This window comes from Meles meles, chromosome 5, assembly GCF_922984935.1.
Source record: "Meles meles chromosome 5, mMelMel3.1 paternal haplotype, whole genome shotgun sequence".
Taxonomy (NCBI): Eukaryota; Metazoa; Chordata; class Mammalia; order Carnivora; family Mustelidae; genus Meles; species Meles meles.
Genome location: NC_060070.1, coordinates 152,964,322 through 152,987,445, shown reverse-complemented (window position 1 = coordinate 152,987,445; position 23,124 = coordinate 152,964,322). Strand labels below are relative to the sequence as shown.

The window sequence follows — 23,124 nt, the reverse complement described above, 5'->3', positions numbered from 1 at the left end:
AAGATCAAAAGCTTCTGCACAGCAAAGGAAACAGTCAACAAAACAAAGAGGCAACCCACGGAATGGGAGAAGATTTTTGTAAATGACAGTACAGACAAAAGGTTGATATCCAGGATCTACAAAGAACTTCTCAAACTCAACACACACAAAACAGATAATCATATCAAAAAATGGGCAGAAGATATGAACAGACACTTCTCCAATGAAGACATACAAATGGCTATCAGACACATGAAAAAATGTTCATCATCACTAGCCATCAGGGAGATTCAAATCAAAACAACATTGAGATACCACCTAACACCAGTTAGAATGGCCAAAATTAGCAAGACAGGAAGCATTTTAAAAAGTCTATACATATTTCAGATATTATGGTAACTGGAAGGGGAGAAAATGACCATTTAGAAACTATAAATACCGGCCATGAGTTTTACGTGTAGAAAACAAATATCTGATTTTGCAGAGAATAAGAACCAATGGGAAAACATGGACGTATATAATATAATACTTTTGTCCTTATGCATTTATGCATATTTATGGTATATTTTATTACCACTATATATGCATATTTAAATTATTTTCCACGTGTGCATATACAGGTGTAATGAATGTACTACAGTAGAATGAAATGTCTGGGAACAATTTGGTGGAGCCTATAATGAACAATTAAGTTTTAGTTCTTATATTTGGTGACTTTCCACACAGTCTGTTTCTTTAGACAGTGGACCGTATGTGCAAACCAGGGCAGCTTTTCTGTTTCAAGAATAATTGCAACTGAAAATAAACTAACTTGCCAATTCCTAAAGCAACACAGAGACTGAGATCCATTTCACTCACCTTTGTTCACCTTCTCTATGGGTTCTAACCTATTTCCCTACCTCCTTTCCAAGTCACTGCCAAAGATGTACTGGGGATTGGCACTTGGACATTTAGAATAAGTTGTGTGCAGTAAATGCAAAGGTTGACTATACCATCACTGGCTTACATATAAACTTTTCCTAAGCAAAGGATGTTTTCTCATGATGACTTCCATGCTTCATGTGATACAGAGATCTGCACTTTGCCTCTAGGACGTAGGAGATGAAGGCAATTGCAAACTCTCACTACGGTTTCCTGAAAGCAGTGACCTGCCTGTAAGACAGGGGGACCCTTATGAGCACAGGAGAGGGTGCTGTGACACTCAGCTGTGGCTGGGCTGGCACCGAAAACCAAATGTGTTTCCCTGGCTGACATCCCTGGGGAGCAGATGCCCCACATTGTTAATGAGCCTCTGTCACTGAGCTGTCCAGAGATGGCCATCCTCAGGGAGAACGATGATCAAGGACAATGTCAGAGGAGACCTTGTCTGTTTCTCTTGTTATTTCATATATTTGACAGAAGACAAATAGCTCCTGAGAACTCCCCAGCTACCTTAGTCTCATCTGTGAATGACCCAGATGTGTTACAAAACACCCAAGATTTTTACCTCACAACTGCCCAAATATTTACATATAAATAGTAAAGAGACCCTTCAGTTACTTAATTTGAAATGTAAATATAGGAATAAATTCTTAATTTAATTTCATTCACAACCAATGTATATGGGGTCACAGGGCTAATATTTAGGCACATTCTAGTATTTTTTAAAATTTCAATTCAATCTAGTTAACATGTAGTGTATTATTAGTTTCAGAGGTAGAATTCAGTGATTCATCAATTGCACGTAACACCCAGTGCTCGTCACTTCAACGCCCATCACCCAATTACCCCATCTCCTCTGAGCGACCCAACAATTGCACTACCAAATATTTATCCAAACGATAGAAATGTAGTGATTCAAAAGGGCTCATGCATGCCATTATTTATAGTAGCAATGTCCACAATAACCAAACTATGGAAAGAGCCCAGACATCAAATTGCTCGGTCATAGGGTAGTTCTATTTTTAATTTTTTGAGGAACTTCCGTACTGTTTTCCAGACTGAGTGTACCAGTTTGCATTCCCACCAACAGTGTAAGAGGGCTCCCCTTTCTCCACATCCTCTGAGGATAGTTTTAACCTCTTTTGAGGGTGAAGTTGTTTCCTTCTCTGTGTCCTTTTTTTTTTTTTTTAAGATTTATATATCTATTTTAAAGGGGTGTGAGGGGAGGCAAAGGAGAACAAGAGAGAAAATTAAGCAGACTCTGAGATGAACACAGAGCCTGAAGTGGGGTTTCATCTTTTTACCCTGATATTACCACCTTAGCCAACAGTCTGAGAGTCAGACACTCAACTGACTGTGCCATTCAGGAACCCCCTCCTTTTAAAGATTTATTTATTATTAAACAAAGAAAGAGAGTTTGAGTATGATCAGGCATAGTTGTAGAGGGAGAGGGAGAAGCAGCCTCCCCTCTGAGCAGGGAGCCTGACAGGGGGCTTGATCTCAGGACCCCGGGATCATGACCTGAACCGAAGGCAGATGCTTAACTGACTGAACCACCCAGGTGCCTTTATCTGTCTGTCTATCTATCTATCTATCATCTATCTATAGAAAGAAGAGAGCATTAAATGTCACTATATATCTATTCTTTATATATATATTCTATATACAGTGAAATTATATATGTGTATATAATTTATAATTAATAAATAAATGAATATATAATTTCACTGTATATAGAATATATACACTATCTTGGCAAAAATTATATATATGTATATATTTATATATATGTAATTTTAATTAATAAATAATTTCCCTATGTATAGAATATAAACTGTAATTTAAAGGAGTAAATTGATCAAGAAGATGTAATAATGGTAAATATAAAGGGACCCAATGTGGAAGCACCCAAATAAGTTAGGAATATGCTAACATATATGAAGGGAGAAATAGACAACAATATAAGAATCATAGGAGCTTTAATATTCTAATATTAACAATGGACAAATTATTTCAACAGAAAGTCAACAAGGAAATACTGGATTTCAGCCATATATTAGACTAACAAATATAACAGACATATATGGAACTTTCATCCAATGCAGCAAAAACCACATTTTTTGTTATGTTCAATTAGCCAACATATAGTACATCGTTAGTTTTTGATGTACTGTTTAACAATTCATTTATGCATATAATACCCAGTACTCATCACTACATGTGCCCTCCAAATACCCTTCACCAGGATAACTCACCCTCCGCCCTCCCTCCCTTCTGTAACCCTCAGTTTGTTTCCCAGAGACCAGAGTCTCCCATGGTTTGTCTCCCTCTCTTATTTCTTCCTATTCAGTTTTCCTGCCCTTCCCCTGTGGTCCTCTTCTCTATTCTTTATGTTCCACATATAGGTGAAGCCATATGATAATTTTCTTTCTCTGCTTGAGTTATTTTACTCAGCATAATCCCATCCAGTTCCCTCTATATCAGTGTAAATGACAGGTATTCATCCTTTTTAATGGCTGAGTAATATTCCAATGCATATATATGAACCACATCTTCTTTAACCATTCATCTGTTGAAGAGCATCTTGGCTCCTTCCACAGTGTGGCTATTGTGGACTTTGCTGCTATGAACATTGGGGTTCATGTGTCCCTTCTTTCCACTACATCTGTATCTTTGGGGTCAATACCTAGTAGTGCAATTGCTGAATCATAGGGTAGCTCTATTTTTAACACCTTGAGAAACCTCCATATGATTTTCTAAAGTGACTTTACCAGCTTGCATTCCCACCAACAGTGGAAGAGAATTCTCCTTTCAATATATCCTTGCCAATATTTATTGTTTCCTGTCTTGTTAATTTTTGCCATTCTAACTGTGTAAGGCGGTATTTAATTGTGGTTTTGATTTGTATTTCCCTATTGGCTAATGATACTGAACTTTTTTTCATGTGTCTATTGCCATTTAAATGTCTTCTTGGAGAAATGTCTTTTTGTGTCTTCTGCCCATTTTTGACTGGATTATTTGTTTTTTTGGGTATTGAGTTGAGAAGTTCTTTATAGATATTAGATATCAGCCCTTTATCTGATATGTCATTTACAACTATCTTCTATTCTGTGGGTTGCATTTTAGTTTTGTTGACTGTTTCCTTTGTTGTAAAGAAGCTTTTTATCTTGATGAAGTTCCAAAAGTTCATTTTTGCTTTTGTTTCATTTGCCTTTGAAGAAATGTCTTGAAAGAATTTGCTGTGGCCCATGTCAAAAAGTTAACTGCCTATGTTCTCCTCTAGGATTTTGATGGATTCCCATCTCACAATTAGGTCTTTCTTTCATTTTGAGTTTATCTTTGTGTACAGTGTAAGGGAATGTTTTTCTTTAAAGATACAGACAAAGTGAAAAGAAGGGGCACGTTCACCCCAATGTTCATAGCAGCAGTGTCCACAAGAGCCAAATGGTGGAAGGAGCAAAAAGATGTCCATCAACAGATGAATGGATAAAGAAGAAGATGTGAGATATATATATATATATAATGGAATATTATACAGCCATGAAAAGAAATGAAATCTTGCCATTTATTACGACATGGATGGAACTAGAGGGTATTATGCTTAGCGAAATAAGTCAAACAGAGAAAGAAAATTATCATATGATTTCCCTGATATGAGGAAATTGAGAAGCAACGTGGTGGGTTTGGGGAGTAGGAAAAGAATAAATGAAACAAGATGGAATTGGGAGGGAGAAAAACCATAAGAGACTCTTTTTTTTTTTTTTGCCTGTGTCCTCTTTTTATTTATTTATTTATTTATTTATATATTTTTTATTTGTTTATTTACAGCATAACAGTGTTCATTGTTTTGGCATCACACCCAGTGCTCCATGCAGTGCGTGCCCTCCCTATTATCCACCACCTGGTTCCTCAACCTCCCACCCCCCCCTGCCCCTTCAAAACCCTCTGGTTGTTTTTCAGAGTCCATAGTCTCTCATGGTTCATCTCCCCTTCCAGTTTCCCTCAACTCCCTCTCCTCTCCATCTCCCCATGTCCTCCATGTTATTTGTTATGCTCCACAAATAAGTGAGACCATATGATACTTGACTCTCTCTGCTTGACTTATTTCGCTCAGCATAATTTCTTCCAGTCCCGTCCATGTTGCTACAAAAGTTGGGTATTCATCCTTTCTGATGGAGGCATAATACTCCATTGTGTATATGGACCACATCTTCCTTATCCATTCATCCGTTGAAGGGCATCTTGGTTCTTTCCACAGTTTGGCGACCGTAGCCATTGCTGCAATAAACATTGGGGTACAGATGGCCCTTCTTTTCACTACATTTGTATCTTTGGGGTAAATACCCAGCAGTGCAATTGCAGGGTCATAGGGAAGCTCTATTTTTAATTTCTTCAGGAATCTCCACACTGTTCTCCAAAGTGGCTGCACTAACTTGCATTCCCACCAAGGAGAGGGTTCCCCTTTCTCCACATCCTCTCCAACACCCGTTGTTTCCTGTCTTGCTAATTTTGGCCATTCTAACTGGTGTCAGGTGGTATCTCAATGTGGTTTTAATTTGAAACTCCCTGATGGCTAATGATGTTGAACATTTTTTCATGTGTTTGATAGCCATTTGTATGTCTTCATTGGAGAAGTGTCTGTTCATATCTTCTGCCCATTTTTTGATATGATTATCTGTTTTTTGTGTCAGGAGGAAGACTTGCACAAACAACTCAGAAGCCACGAAAACAGAATCAGGGAAATAAATAATGCCATGAAACGTTCCAACGTCAGAATTATTGGAATCCCTGAAGGGGAAGAAAAAGAAAGAAGTCTAGAAGATATAGTGGAAGAAGTTGTCTATGAAAAATTTCCCAATCTCACGAATGGAAACAATGTTCATGTACTAGAGGCAGAGAGATTTACTCCCAATATTTTAGATTCTTGAAAGTCCTCACGACACCTTATAGTTAGAATGAGGAATTATGTTTCATGACAGACCCTCTTAAAAGCAGCTAGGACAAAGAAGCTCCTTACATACAGAGAAAAGCCCATTAGAATAATGTCAGACCTTTCCACAGAGACCTGGAAAGCCAGGAAGGGCTGGCAAAATATATTCAGAGTACTAAATGAGAAGAACATGCAACCAAGAATACTCTTTCCAGCAAGACTGACATTTAAAATGGATGGAAAGATTAAAGAGTTTCCAAGACCGGCAAGGCTTAAAAGACTATGCAACCACCAGGCTGACTCTGCAGGAAATATTAAGGGGGGTCCTATAAAAGAGAAAAAAATCCTAAGAATATCATTGAACAGAAATATAGAAACAATCTACCGACAGAAAGACTTCAAAGGTAACACGATGTCAATAAAAACCTATCTCTCAATAATCACTCTCAATGTGAATGGCCTAAATGCGCCCATAAAACAACACAGGGTTGCAGATTGGATAAAAGAACAGGACCCATCCATATGTTGTCTACAAGAGACCCATTTTGAACCTAAAGATACACCCAGACTGAAATTGAAGGGATGGAGAAGCATCTTTCATGCCAATGGGCCTCAAAAGAAGGCTGGGATAGCGATTCTCATATCAGATAAATTAGATTTTAAACTAAAGACTGTAGTCAGAGATACAGAAGGACACTACATAATTCTTAAAGGGACTATCCGCCAAGATGATCTAACAATTGTGAATATCTATGCCCCCAATATGGGAGCACCCAATTACATAAGAAAACTATGAATCAAGATAAAGAGTCATATTGATATGAATACAATAATAGTAGGAGATCTTAATACGCCTCTCTCAGAAATAGGTAGATCATCGAAGCAGAAAATTTATAAAGAAATAAGAGCATTGAATGAAACATTGGACCAGATTTACCTCATAGACATATACAGAACATTCCACCCTAAAACAACAGAATACTCATTCTTCTCAAGTGCACATGGAACCTTCTCCAGAATAGACCACATACTGGGTCACAAAGCAGTACTCAACTGATACGAAAAGTCTGACATTATTCCCTACATATTCTCAGATCAAATCTTGTAGTTTTAAGTGTACAGGTCATTTGCCTCCTTGGTTCAATTTATTCCTAAGGGTTTTATTGTTTATGATGCTATTGTGAATGGGATTTTAAGTCTTTTCACATATTTTTTCTTATTGTATAGAAAGGCAACTCATTTCTATGTTGTGTTTCTGTTTTGCAACTTTATTTAAACTTTGTTGTTGAGTTCTAATAATTTTCAGTGGTGGCTAGGATCTTCTCTGTATGACCATATATATTATTTCCAAGCAAACACAATTACACTTTTTTTTTAAATGTTGGATGCTATTTAATTCTTTTCACACTGATTGCTCAAACTAGGATTTGCAGTTCTGTGTTCTATAAGAGAAATGAGTGTGGACATCCTTGTCTTGCTTCTGATCTTCAAGGAAAAGCTTCCAAAATTTTGCCATTGAATGTTAGCCCTGAGTTTGGCTTCTATTATGTTGAGGTACATTCCTTCTTCATCTATTTTGTTGAGTATGTTTACCATGAGAAGATGTTTTATTTTGTTAATTGTCTTTCTGCATCTATTTAGATAACCATGTGCTTAATGGCTGAGCTACCCAGGCGCCCCTGATTTCCCTGTTTTTTGACCTTATGTAGAGGGATTGATTACTTTCTAACTTGCATTTTTTTTCCTCAGCACTTTGTGTGAAAAACATTGTTTCAATTTGTTTTTCTATAGCTTTGTTCATATTGTAAAGTACTCCATTGCATGAGCAGGCCACGGATTACACACTTTACTGTTGAAGGGCATTTGGATTTGTCCAGGGTTTGGCTAATATGAAATGATGCTGCTCTGGAGTGTTCTTACATGCATGACTTGGAGTGCATACTCGAGCACTGTCCTGATAGTACTGGATCTAGGACGTGAGTCTGGGTCTGCCTCACTATGATCAAAGTGGTTTGAGCAAGTAAGGCTGGCAGCCGTGAGCTTTACCTGGGAGGCAAGGTGTTAATTGTATTAAAAATTAATTACCAATTATTTAAGTGCTTGCTTCTATCTTCAGGACTCACAGAGTATAGAGTCTTTTCTAATTGCCCTAAAACTAGCAGGATGGCATCTGACTAGTATGGGAATAAATGAGAAAATTCAAATGTAAGAATGCTTTTAGTGGGAAGTAGTTTATCTCTTTAAGCTGAACATGATAAATGAAGCTAGAACTTACGGATCCAGGAGAAACAGCTGCAACCCATCCAATGCTTCCTTCCATTTTTCGGTAGTGATTATTTTAACTAGCCTCATAAGGTCAAAACGATTTGGAACTTAAATGCAAAGACTAATTTTAAAAAGATAATTTTTAAATTGTTTGAGTACCTCATGAAAACCCAATGGTTCTTAAGGAGGGCACGTGCTGTGATGAGCACTGGGTGTTGTATGCAACTAATGGATCATTGAACCCTACATCAAAAAGTCATGGTGTACTATATGTTGGCTAATTGAACATAATTAAAAAAAAAACTTATCCATATCAACTGGTCAGTGTTCTAGGCTATATGGGATTTTGTTTTCCCTTAGCTGTATGAGAAGTCTAGTAGAATTTGGTTGCCCTCCTTTATGTTCATGGTAAAGATAAGAATGTGCCTCATAAGCTCTTTGACCCACATATTGGTTATGAATGAAATTAAGAATTCATTCACATAGGGGCGCCTGGGTTGCTCAGTGGGTTAAAGCCTCTGCCTTTTGCTCAGGTCATGATCCCAGGGTCCTGGGATCGAGCCCCGCATCGGGCTCTCTGCTTGGCAGGGAGCCTGCTTCCTCCTCTCTCTCTCTCTGCCTGCCTCTCTCCCTACTTGTGATCTCTATCTGTCAAATAAATAAATAAAATCTTAAAAAAAAAGAATCCATTCCCATATTTACATTTAAAATTAAGTAACTGAGGGAACTCTTGTCTATTTACATGTAAAATTTGTGCATTTGTGAGGAAAAAATCTTAGGTGTTTTGTAAAACATCTGGGACATTTACAGATGAGACTACGGTAGCTGGGGAGTTCTCAGGAGTTATTTGTCTTCTGTGAAATATATGAAAGAACAAAAGGGACAGATGAGGTCTCCTCTGACATTGTCCTTGATTGTCATTCTCCCTGAGGATGGCCATCTCTGGACAGCTCAGTGACAGGGGCTCATTAGCAGTGTGGGGCGTCTGCTCCCCAGGGACGTCAGCCAGGGAAACACATTTGGTTTTCGGTGCCAGCCTAGCCATAGCTGAGTGTCACAGCACCCTCTCCTGTGCTCATAAGGAACTCCCTGTCATACAGGCAGGTCATTGCTTTTGGGAAACCATAGTGGGAGTTTGCAATTGCCTTCATCTCCTACATCTTAGAGGCAAAGGGCAGATCTCTGTTCACCTAAAGATACATGAAGTTATCATGAGAAAACATCCTTCTGCTTATGAAATATTTATGGATAAGCCAGTGCTGGTGTAGTCAACCTTTGCATTTACTCCATACAAGTGATTCTGCAGGTCCAAGTCCAATGCCCAGTACTGTATTTAGGAATTAATTTGGAAAGGAGGTCGGGAAGTAGTTTTGAACTTATGGAGAGGGTGAACAGAGGTGAGTGAAGTGGAACTTGGTCTGTGGGTTGCTTTAGGAATTGGAAGTTAGTTTCCTTTCAGTTGTCATTGTAAAAGCTGTATTGGTTTGCATATATGGTCTACTGTCTAAAGAAACAGACTGTGGAGTTTCACCAAATATAAGAACTAAATTGAATTGGTCATTATAGGCTCCACTGAGTCATTCCCAGACATTTCATTCTACTGTAGTATGTTCATTACACCTGTGTATGTGCACGTGGAAAATACTTTAAATATGCATATTTAGCATTAATAAAATATGGTCTTCAGTAGCAGAATAAAACAATATCCATATGTGTAAAAGTATTAGACTCTATGTCTCTGTGCTTTCCCATTGGTCCTCATTGTCTATGAAATTAGATAATGTTTGTTTTCTATGCTTAATACTCATTCTCACTATATATCATTTCTAACCCTTCGTTTTCTCCTTTATGCATTACCGAACTATCTAAAATATTATGGAATTTTAAATATGCTATGTTATAAATCCAACAGGGAGTTTCATTTTGTGGATATTGCATCAGTGCATCTCTACTTGGACACTGGGTTCCTTCCTTCTATCCTTGCACAGCATCGTGAATGGACTCTGTGTGAATGCTGTTGGGGCTCTGCTCAGACGCTCTTTACCTGGCTGCTGCTCCGATCCTTACCCTATGTGTTAGGAATATGGGTTGCCAGGTGCACAGCCATTCCCTTCTTCAGAGATTTGCCCTCACCTGAGAGGGAGCCACTTTGCCAGGGGTTTTCGGGAACACACTTGGGGAAGCTCACAGGCAGTGACAGACTCATAGGAGAGACAAAAGGCTGCCAATGTCAAGACAGGACTAAGTCTGATACAATGCATGCTCCAGAGCTGTGCTGCCCAATACTGGAGTACATAGCCACAGAAAGTCATTTAAATTTAAATTAATTAAAATTAAATAGAATACAAAATTCCATTTCTCAGTGAGGCCATTTAAATGCTCAGGTAGTGACATGTGGATAGTGGCTATTGCATTAGACAGCGAGTGCTGAGTATTTCCACCAGCACAGATGCGTACCTGTATGGGAGAGTGGTGTCCAGCTTCTTACTGGATCAGGCTCATGCCATCTTCCTCTTGAGACCACATCCTGGCTTAGCAGCATTCTCTGCTCTGTTTTGCTTCCCTCATCCCCTTTATCCTGAGAACATTCCCTGAACAAACCACGTGCAGTGGAAATCCTACTTGATCCTCTTCTCCCATGGAACCTGATGGAAAGCACCATCCATGTTCATGCGACCTGTCATTTCCAGTGTTGTGAAAGCTGCCTTCCCCCTCACTAGCTCATCTTGCATTGACCTTGGGGGTCTTTCTAATAGGGGTCAGCTCAGACCCTTTGGGGGCCTTTCTAGTTGGGGTCAGCTCAGAACTAGGGGACAGAAGCTTTATTAAAGTAATGGTTTTTTGTTCCTGCCACTGCCAGCACTGTTTCAGGATTCATTCAGGAAGTGGATAGGGCAGGGTTTCTATGTCAAATATGTCGGTGACCGTTTTATATATATATATATATAAAACAATATCCATTTTATTTATTTATTTTATTTATTTGAAATAAAATAAAGATTTTATTTATTTATTTGACAGACAGAGATCACAAATAGGCAGAGAGGCAGGCAGAGAGAGAGGAAGGGAAGCAGGCTCCCCGCTGAGCAGAGAGCCCGATGCGGGGCTCGATCCTAGGACCCTAAGATCATGACCTGATCTGAAAGCAGAGGCTCTAACACACTGAGCCACCCAGGCACCCCCCGTTATATATTTGAAATATCTTACATAAAGACATTATCTTGAGATCTTTGGTCTTTAAATATGTAGTTTACATACTGAATATGTTGTTTTGTGGGAACTTGTGTTATTTACTAAAATTAAGAGACTTACATGTCAGCATTGAACACTTACGGTAATGGCTCTATCAGCTCCCGTGTGCTGGTACTAAATATTTAACCTCTTTAATTTATATCTGTTCTCTTAATTATTGTTGTAAAATTGTATTTTTATGAGATGTCATTTCCCAATATATTTTTTAGGGTAATTATGACATAGAAATCCATATTTCTTGTGGAATATATTTATTTTTTATTTTACCTAATAACATTTTTTCTCTCTATATATGTATATAACCTGTGCTTTTTCGTCTATTGGTGGGTATCTGTTTTGCTTGAATTTTTATTTTTCAACTTAGAATCATATTCATTTTCGTACTGGTGAGATAGGTAGTCATTCAGCATTCCTATATATAATCTTTTAAAAATTGTTTTAATTTAAATTCAATTAATTACTATATTATTGGTTTCAGACATAGAGTTCAGTGAGACATGAGTCTTATACAATACCCAGTGCTCATTACATCACGTACCCTCCTTAATGTTCAGTAACCCCCAGTTTGTTTCCTATGATTAAGTCTCCTATGATTTGTCTCCCCCTGTGGTTCATCTTGTTTTATTTTTTTTCCTCTCCTCCCCTATGATGCTCCGTTTTGTTTCTTAAATTCGACATGAGTGAAATCATATGATTGTCTTTCTCTGGCTGACTTACTTTGCTTAGCATTACACCCTCTAGTTCCATCCACATCATTGCAAATGGCAAGATTTCATTTTTTGATGGCTGAGTAATATTCCATTATATATACATATATATATATATGTGTGTGTGTGTGTGTGTGTGTGTGTGTGTACACATATATGTGTACACATGTATACCTCTTTTTTTATCAATGCGTCTGTTAATGGACATCTGGCTCTTTCCATAGTTTGGCTATTGTGGACATTGCTGCTACAAACATTCGGGTGCACGTGCCCCTTCAGATCACTGCAACTTTATCTTTGGGGTAAATACCCAGTAGTGCGATTGCTGGGTCCTAGGGTAGCTCTCCTTTTAACTTCTTGAGGAACCTCCATACTTATCTCCAAAATGGATGTACTAACATTCATTCTCACCAACCATGTAAGAGGGTTCCCCTTTCGCTGCATCCTCACCAACATTTATTATTTCCTGACTTGTTAATTTTAGCTATTCTGACTTCTGTGAGGTGGTAATAATACACAGATATATAATCTTATAAAGCAGCAAATCATTTGCAGAAGTTTATTTTACCATGGTTTTATCTTGTCTAACCATCTTCTTATTCCTAAGTGATATGATAATATTAAAATATATTATATTCTAATGATACATGATGGCATTGGATTTCTCTTAGATGAGTTAGCATTTTATTTCTGCTTTCTTTCACTTTGGTGAGTGCTTCCTTTCTTTGGAACATTTATTTTTTATTTTTATTTTTTAAAAAGATCTTATTTATATATTTTTATTTGTTTATTTACAGCATAACAGTGTTCATTGTTTTGGCATCACACCCAGTACTCCATGCAGTACGTGCCCTTCCTATTACCCACCACCTAGTTCCTCAACCTCCCCCCCCCCGCCCCTTCAAAACCCTCTGGTTGTTTTTCAGAGTCCATAGTCTCTCATGGTTCATCTCCCCTTCCAATTTCCCTCAACTCCCTCTCCTCTCCATCTCCCCATGTCCTCCATGTTCTTTGTTATGCTCCACAAATAAGTGAGACCATATGATACTTGACTTTCTCTGCTTGAGTTATTTCGCTCAGCATAATCTCTTCCAGTCCCGTCCATGTTGCTACAAAAGTTGGGTATTCATCCTTTCTGATGGAGGCATAATACTCCATTGTGTATATGAACCACATCTTCTTTATCCATTCATCCGTTGAAGGGCATCTTGGTTCTTTCCACAGTTTGACAACCGTAGCCATTGCTGCAATAAACATTGGGGTACAGATGGCCCTTCTTTTCACTACATCTGTATCTTTGGGGTAAATACCCAGCAGTGCAATTGCAGGGTCATAGGGAAGCTCTATTCTTAATTTATTCAGGAATCTCCACATTGTTCTCCAAAGTGGCTGCACTAACTTGCATTCCCACCAACAGTGTAAGAGGGTTCCCCTTTCTCCACATCCTCTCCAACACCCGTTGTTTCCTGTCTTGCTAATTTTGGCCACTCTAACTGGTGTCAGGTGGTATCTCAATGTAGATTTTTTTTCCATTTTATTTATTTTTTCAGCGTAACAGTATTCATTGTTTTTGCACAACACCCAGTGCTCCATGCAAAATGTGCCCTCCCCATTACCCACCACCTGTTCCCCCAACCTTCCACCCCTGACCCTTCAAAACCCTCAGGTTGTTTTTCAGTGTCCATAGTCTCTTATGGTTTGCCTCCCCTTCCAAATTTTTTTTTTTAATAATCATATAATGTATTTTTATCCCCAGGGGTACAGGTCTGTGAATCGCCAGGTTTACACACTTCACAGCACTCATGATAGCCCATACCCTCCCCAATGTCCATAGCCCCCTCCCCCTCTACCAATCCCACCTCCCCCCAGCAACCCCCAGTTTGTTTTGTGAGATTAAGAGTCATTTATGGTTTGTCTCCCTCCCAATCCCATCTTGTTTCATTTATTCAATGTAGTTTTAATTTCAATCTCCCTGATGGCTAGTGATGATGAACATTTTTTCATGTGTCTGATAGCCATTTGTGTGTCTTTGTTGGAGAAGTGTCTGTTCATATCTTCTGCCCATTTTTCGATATGATTATCTGTTTTGTGTGTGTTGAGTTTGAGAAGTTCTTTATAGATCCTGGATATCAACCTTTTATCTGTACTGTCATTTGCAAATATCTTCTCCCATTCTGTGGGTTGCCTTTTTGTTTTGTTGACTGTTTCCTTTGCTGTGCAGAAGCTTTTGATCTTGATGATGTCTCAAAAGTTCATTTTCGCTTTTGTTTCCTTGTCCTTTGGAGATATATCTTGAAAGAAGTTGCTGTGGTTGATATCGAAGAGGTTACTGCCTATGTTCTCCTCTAGGATTCTGATAGATTCCTGTCTCACGTTGAGGTCTTTTATCCATTTCGAGTTTATCTTTGGTTGATTTTTTGCTCTTACCTGATGTGAGTCAGGACATATACCCTGTTGTACACATTTAGACAGTCTCAAATACTTTTATATATGAATTCTATTAAGAAATTTTTTGTGTATAGACTTTCTGATGTGGATATCACTGAATACATCTGTATAGAAAATCAAAGGAAGTATAAAATAGTGTGAAATACTACATTCTCTATTTGGATTTTATGGACACTTAGTTTATGGCAGTTTTGTACCAATTCCTTTCACACATCAGTGGGTCTAAAATCATATCCAATTTGGATTTTTAAAGTCTTGGAAGAATTAAAAATGTAGTGTATTTGAATACCACTGAATACCATTTGAATAGGATAAAGCTGGAATACTCATTATCGAACGCCTTTTTGGTTGGTATAGAACTATGCTTCTTTTTTTTAATTTTATTTTTTTTTATTTGTTTTCAGCGTAACAGTATTCATTGTTTTTGCACCACATCCAGTGCTCCATGCAACACGTGTCCTCCCTAATACCCACCACCTTGTTACCCCAACCTCCTACCCCCTGCCCCTTCAAGACCCTCAGGTTGTTTTCAGAGTCCATAGTCTCTCATGGTTCACCTCCCCTTCCAATTTCCCTCAACTCCCTTCTCCTCTCCATCTCCCCATGTCCTCCATGTTATTTGTTATGCTCCAGAAATAAGTGAAACCATATGATACTTGACTTTCTCTGCTTGAGTTATTTCGCTCAGCATAATCTCTTCCAGTCCCGTCCATGTTGCTACAAAAGTTGGGTATTCGTCCTTTCTGATGGAGGCATAATACTCCATAGTGTATATGTACCACATCTTCCTTATCCATTCATCCGTTGAAGGGCATCTTGGTTCTTTCCACAGTTTGGCGACCGTGGCCATTGCTGCAATAAAAATTGGAGTACAGATGGCTCTTCTTTTCACTACATCTGTATCTTTGGGGTAAATACCCAGTAGCGCAATTTCAGGGTCATAGGGAAGCTCTATTTTTAATTTGTGTTGGAGAGGATGTGGAGAAAGGGGATCCCTCTTACACTGTTGGTGGGAATGCAATTTGGTTTAGCCACTTTGGAGAACAGTGTGAAGATTACTCAAGAAATTAAAAGTAGAGCTTCCCTATGACTCTGCAAGTGCAGAACTATGCTTCTTTAGTACTAAGCAGCTGGATGAAAATGGTCATCAGTCTCCCCTTAGAGCTGGCCATGTGTTGGGTCCAGTATCACTTACCTTTTAAGAGAACTTCCACAAAGGGGATAATTAGCCTAATGTCGATGGATGTCAAAGATTTTGTATAATACCAAAATATCCCTTTACTTAGGTCTTTCCTTGTACTAATTTAAGGATTCTTTTATGGTGCTTTGATCTGTCTTTGCTTTGAGAATGTACCTGTCTTATCTCTATGCTATTACCTATGATAGAGGGTGATGTAAAGCATACACTTTGTTCATAGATTACACAAGTGGATAACTCTTGAAAATGTTTATTCTGATTAGAATGTTGATAGGAACTATTCCTAACTTTCACGAATTTTAAAACAACTCTACTTGTAATGTGAGAAATAGATATCTGCAGAAGGAAGAGCAAAGTGTTGGCCACTGTATTGGTAAAAACCATATCAATATAAATGAGTATACATCATTTATTAAAATAATTGCTGATAAAATCCCATGACCCTGTCTTTTAACATGATAGATTCGTACCCTAACCCCACCCCACACTAACTATTTAATTTTTTGAAGATTTCTTTTAAAATTCCTAAATGATTCATCCTGACAGGAAACATGTGCTAACACAGGATGGAACAGAAAAATGGCAGTTCTTTCACGGGGTTTTACCTGCTGGGGTTCTCTGACCAGCCTCAACTGGAGCTAGTCCTCTTTGTGGTCCTCCTGATCTTCTATCTGTTCACTCTGCTGGGAAACACCACCATCATTGCCTTGGCCCAAGTGGACCCACATCTTCAGACTCCCATGTACTTTTTCCTCTCCAACCTAAGCTTTCTGGACCTGTGTTACACGACAAGCATTGTCCCGCAGCTCCTGGTTCATCTCAGGACAGTGGACAAGTCTATCTCCTTTGGTGGCTGTGTGGCTCAGCTCTTCATCTCTCTAGGGATGGGATCCACAGAATGCGTTCTCTTAGGGGCCATGGCATTTGACCGCTATGCAGCCATCTGCAAGCCCCTGCAGTACACCGTGATCATGCACCCCCGTCTCTGTGCCCTCATGGCTTCTGCATCATGGTTTATTGGTTTTGCCAACTCCTTAGTGCAGACAGTCCTCATTTTCCTTTTACCACTTTGTGGGAGAAACAAAATAGACCACTTCATTTGTGAGATCCCCCCACTGCTCAAGCTTGCCTGTGTTGACACCACTGTGAATGAGTCTGTGCTCTTCTTCGTCATTGTGCTAATTCTCCTCATACCTGTGACATTAATCACAGTCTCCTATGGTCAGATTGTCAGGGCGGTCTTAAGAATAAAGTCATCTGCAGGGCAGAGGAAAGCATTTGGCACATGTGGGTCCCACATCACAGTGGTCTCCCTGTTCTATGGCACGGCCATCTATGCTTACCTCCAGCCCAGCAACAACTACTCCCAGGATCAGGGCAAGTTTGTTTCTCTCTTCTACACTGTCGTCACACCCATGGTCAACCCTGTCATATATACACTGCGGAACAAGGATGTGACGGGAGCAATGACAAAGGTGTTTTGCAGGGGCCAGGACTCCAGATGACTGGGCAGGGAAGACCATTTGATGGAGGACTTTGAATGTTAGAGCTTTTAAGATAATTGTCCCCTTTCCCTGTCTTCCGAAATTTCTTCTGGCAGTTGTTCTGTGGGAATTTCCTTACCTGATGCTTTTATGTAAGTGAGTGCTCAAAATCTAAGTCCATGGATTCATGCAGCCTTCAGAGATACGACCAAGTGTCCTAGAGCATCTGCATCATACTATTATTTTTTAAAACTCTGCAGGTTGGGGGGAGCAAGATGGCGGGGAAGTAGGAGGAGGCACCATTTCAACCTGTACCCTAAAGTGAGCTGATTACCTACCAAAGAACTCCGACCACCCATGAAATCAGCCTGAGATCAGAATTATACACGTCTGGATCTCTACTGGAGCAGAAGACGCCAGTGGCAGGTAAAGCAGACTGGGAGCATCGGACTGATATCGGAAGATAAACAAAATGGGGGAGGGAGCCACCAGAGGTGACCGATTGGAAAGTAACACCCCAACACGAGAGTGCTCTGCGTCTGGGGACCAGCATTAACTTGGAGTCTGGTTGAAAGCACTCAAAAAACAAACAGCAAAGGATCGCGGTGGCGGGGGGGGGGGGTAATAGTGGGAACCTGGGCGGTTAGGGTCAGGGACCTAAGTCCCCGGACCCAGGACAGCCTCCCCTGGCGCGGAGCCAGAGAGAGTGTGGCGGAGAAATCAGGACTCAGTCCCTGAGCCGCGAGTGCACCTGAACGCCAGCGCGCCTGAGAACGAGTGGGGTCTGTCTCCCATGAGGGGCTGGGAGCCTGGCCTGACGGCAATCCTGAAACGCGCGCGTCCCACACCCTCCCTTGGGAAAGGTGCTCATAGGCGCTAGCCTGGAGCTCTGGCAGCAGGAAAAACCAGACATTCCCAGCCCAGGACAGCGGGAAAATTTCAGTGCGCGATCTCTGCTCGAAACCTCTCTGGCGGTCTGGAGCTGCCTAGACAGCCACCGCTGCCCTGGTTTTGGGCACAACGAGGAGCCCCTGCATCCCCAGGGACAGTGACCCAGAACCAACTCTGCCAGCAGCTTTTGCAAAACAGTCTGAGGCTTCTCTCTGAGAGGGAGGTTGGGGTGCTGTTTGCTCTCCTCTAAACCTCCAAAAACCATCAAAAGCTGTCAAGGCGAGAGAAAGCAGATGAAAGAACATAAAAACCCCCAGAGAACAAAAGGCTGAAAAAAAAAAAAAAAACAGTTTCCTGAAAAAAAAAGAGCTCACCCCCTTGAGGGGAGCTGGAGGAACTAACTCAGGGAACATCATTGTCTGAAAACCCATGTGGCAGGCCCCTCCCCCAGAAAACCAACCAGGAAGGAAGGAAAAAAAAAAAAAGACTACAAGAGAACAACCACCACTACTTCATAAATACAACTTTTATTTTTAACTCTTTACCAATATTCTGGTTTTTTTTTATACATACAGATAATTTTTTAACCTATTTACCATCACACTGAGATGTCCAGTACATCAAATTCTTTAATAACCTTCTAACCTGAAATTTTTGATACATACACCCGTGTTTTTCTTTTGTTTTTCTATTTTTTTAATTTTAACTTAGTTTAGTCTAGTTTATTCTTTTTTTAATTTTTATTTTCTACTATACATATAGAGTTAAACTTCAAGGTAACCCCCTTTCCCCAATCAATGCTACCCCTATAGGCAAACCAGTTTCTAATCCCCCTGTAACTTAGGAAAGTTGAGTCCCTTAACAAAAACATCAAGATACCTTCAGGAAGAATCAAAATAAGCTTCCTCACCCACACTGAGAATCTATAACCATTCTCCCAATTTTTCCTTCTGTCAGTGTTTCTGTGAATTTGTGTCTGTCCTGATAATATATAAATCTTATACTTGGGGTTCTTTCTGAGGAGGTTTTTCCCTTTTTTTTGCTTATATATACATATTTTTTTCTCTTGTCATATACTTTTATCGCTCTTTGTCTGTCTGTTTTTGTTTGTATACTCCACAAATCTTACCTTGTGGCCCATTTGGGCTGAGCCTTCTCTTATATCTTCCCTTTTTTTCCTATCTCTCTCTCTCTCTCTTTTTTTTTCTTCCTTTTTTCTTTCCCCTTTTTTTTTCTTTCTTCTTCTCTATTTCTTTTTCTTTTCTTTTTTCTCTCATTTGGGTGGGGAATCCTGATTGCACAGAAGTGTTCCAGGGTGCACATTGACTGCACCACAATCGATAAGTCCAGCTGCATCTGTTTAGTCATCTCTTACCAAAATGACTAGGAGGAGGAATACCCAACAGAAGAAAAATACAGAGGATGGGCCTTCTGCAACAGAACTAATGGCTATCGACATAGACAATATGTCAGAAAAGGAATTCAGACTAACAATTATCCAGGCAATAGCTAGGTTGGAGAAAGCCATGGATGACCAAACAGAATTGATTAGGGCAGAACTGAAAGCCACCAGGGATGATGTTCACAATGTTAGGGCAGAACTGAAAGCCACCAGGGATGATGTTCAAAATGCTCTCAATGAGTTCCAGTCCAATCTAAATTCTCTAAAAGCTAGGGTAACTGAGACAGAAGATAGAATTAGTGATCTGGAGGACAAACAGATAGAGAGAAAGGATCAGGAGGAAGCCTGGAACAAACAGCTCAGAAGCCACGAAAACAGAATCAGGGAAATAAACGATGCCATGAAACGTTCCAACGTCAGAATTATTGGAATCCCTGAAGGGGAAGAAAAAGAAAGAAGTCTAGAAGATATAGTGGAAGAAGTTGTCTATGAAAATTTTCCCAATCTCACGAATGGAAACAATGTTCATGTACTAGAGGCAGAAAGATCTCCTCCCAAGATTTTAGATTCTCGAAAGTCCTCACGGCACCTTATAGTTAAAATGGGGAATTATGTTTCAAGAGAGACCCTCTTAAAAGCAGCTAGGACAAAGAAGCTTCTTACATACAGAGGAAAGCCCATTAGAATAACCTCAGACCTTTCCACAGAGACCTGGAAAGCCAGGAAGGGCTGGCAAAATATATTCAGAGTACTAAATGAGAAGAACATGCAACCAAGAATACTCTATCCAGCAAGACTGACATTTAAAATGGATGGAGAGATAAAGAGTTTCCAAGACCAGCAAGGCTTAAAAGACTATGCAACCACCAAGCCGACACTGCAGGAAATATTAAGGGGGGTCCTATAAAAGAGAAAAAATCCTAAGAATATCATTGAACAGAAATATAGAAACAATCTATAGACAGAAAGACTTCAAAGGCAACACGATGTCAATAAAAACCTACCTCTCAATAATCACTCTCAATGTGAATGGCCTAAATGCGCCCATAAAACGACACAGGGTTGCAGATTGGATAAAACGACAGGACCCATCCATATGTTGTCTACAAGAGACCCATTTTGAACCTAAGGATACACCCAGACTGAAAGTGAAGGGATGGAGAAGCATCTTTCATGCCAATGGGCCTCAAAAGAAGGCCGGAGTAGCAATTCTCATATCAGATAAATTAGATTTTAAACTAAAGACTGTAGTCAGAGATACAGAAGGACACTACATAATTCTTAAAGGGACTATCCACCAAGACGATCTAACAATTGTGAATATCTATGCCCCCAATATGGGAGCACCCAATTACGTAAGAAAACTATTAATCAAGATAAAGAGCCATATTGATATGAATACAATAATAGTAGGAGATCTTAATACGCCTCTCTCAGAAATAGACAGATCATCGAAGCAGAAAATTAATAAAGAAATAAGAGCATTGAATGAAACATTGGACCAGATGGACCTCATAGACATATACAGAACATTCCACCCTAAAACAACAGAATACTCATTCTTCTCAAGTGCACATGGAACCTTCTCCAGAATAGACCACATACTGGGTCACAAAGCAGGACTCAACCGATACCAAAAGACTGACATTATTCCCTGCATATTCTCCGATCACAATGCTTTGAAACTGGAACTCAATCACAAGGAAAAGTTCAGAAGGAACTCAAACACCTGGAAGCTAAAGACCACCTTGCTTAAGAATGCTTGGATCAACCAGGAGATCAAAGATGAACTTAAACAATTCATGGAAACCAATGAGAATGAAGACACCTCGGTCCAAAACCTATGGGATACAGCAAAGGCGGTTCTAAGGGGGAAATACATAGCCATCCAAGCCTCCCTCAAAAACATTGAAAAATCCAGAATACACCAGCTGTCTCTACACCTTAAAGAACTGGAGAATCAACAACAAATCAAACCAACTCCACATGCAAGAAGGGAAATAATCAAGATTAGAGCAGAGATCAATGAGGTAGAAACGAGAGATACAGTAGAACGTATCAATGAAACTAGAAGCTGGTTTTTTGAAAGAATTAATAAGATCGATAAACCATTGGCCACACTAATCCAAAAGAAAAGAGAGAAAGCCCAAATTAATAAAATTATGAATGAAAAGGGAGAGATCACAACTAACACCAAGGAAATAGAAACAATCATCAGAAATTATTACCAACAGTTATATGCCAATAAGCTAAGCAACCTAGATGAAATGGATGCATTCCTGGAAAGCTACAAACTCCCAAAATTGAACCAGGAAGAAATTGACAACCTGAATAGACCGATATCTAGTAATGAGATTGAAGCAGTGATCAAAAACCTCCCAAAAAACAAGAGCCCAGGACCTGACGGATTCCCTGGGGAATTCTACCAAACTTTCAAAGAAGAAATAACACCAATTCTCCTGAAGCTGTTCCAAAAAATTGAAGCAGAAGGAAAACTTCCAGACTCTTTTTATGAAGCCAGCATTGCCCTGATCCCCAAACCAGGCAAAGACCCTACCAAAAAGGAGAATTTCAGACCAATATCACTGATGAATATGGATGCAAAGATTCTCAACAAGATCCTAGCAAACAGGATCCAGCAGCACATTAAAAAGATTATCCACCATGACCAGGTGGGATTCATCCCTGGGTTGCAAGTTTGGTTCAACATTCGCAAATCAATCAGTGTGATAGAACACATCAATAAGAGAAGAGAGAAGAACCACATGGTCCTCTCAATTGATGCAGAAAAAGCATTTGACAAAATCCAGCATCCGTTCCTGATGAAAATGCTTCAAAGTATAGGGATAGAGGGAACATTCCTGAACTTCATAAAATCTATCTATGAAAGACCCACAGCAAATATCATCCTCAATGGGAAAAAGCTTGCAGTCTTCCCGTTGAGATCAGGAACACGACAAGGATGCCCACTCTCACCACTCTTGTTCAACATAGTATTAGAAGTCCTAGCAACGGCAATCAGACAACAAAGAGAAATAAAATGTATCCAAATTGGCAAGGAAGAAGTCAAACTCTCTCTCTTCGCAGATGACATGATTCTTTATATGGAAAACCCCAAAGACTCCACCCCCAAACTACTAGAACTCATACAGCAATTCAGCAACGTGGCAGGATACAAAGTCAATGTACAGAAATCAGTGGCTTTCTTATACACTAACAATGAAAATACAGAAAGGGAAATTAGAGAATCGATTCCATTTACTATAGCACCAAAAACCATAAGATACCTGGGCATAAACCTAACCAAAGAAGTAAAGGACCTGTACTCGAGGAACTACAGAACACTCATGAAAGAAATTGAAGAAGACACAAAAAGATGGAAGACTGTTCCATGCTCTTGGATTGGAAGAATAAACATTGTTAAAATGTCTATACTGCCTAGAGCAATCTATACTTTTAATGCCATTCCGATCAAAATTCCTCCGATATTTTTCAAAGAGCTGGAGCAAATAATCCTAAAATTTGTATGGAGTCAGAAGAGACCCCGAATTGCTAAGGAAATGTTGAAAAACAAAAACAAAACTGGCGGCATCACGTTACCCGATTTCAAGCTTTACTACAAAGCTGTGATCACCAAGACAGCGTGG

The 23,124-nt window shown here is 39.5% G+C and overlaps 1 protein-coding gene across 1 annotated transcript; it reads left to right on the top strand.

Moving 5' to 3' along the window:
* Positions 1-16,266: 16,266 nt before the first annotated feature.
* Positions 16,267-17,205, top strand: LOC123942494 (putative olfactory receptor 2B8). Its single transcript, XM_046006453.1, has one exon. The coding sequence runs from the start codon at positions 16,267-16,269 to the stop codon at positions 17,203-17,205; it is 939 nt and encodes a 312-aa protein (XP_045862409.1).
* Positions 17,206-23,124: the final 5,919 nt, after the last annotated feature.

Coding starts and splice junctions, on each gene's coding strand:
- LOC123942494 (XM_046006453.1), top strand. CDS start 16,267: ATGGAACAGAAAAATGGCAGTTCTTTCACGGGGTTTTACCTGCTGGGG.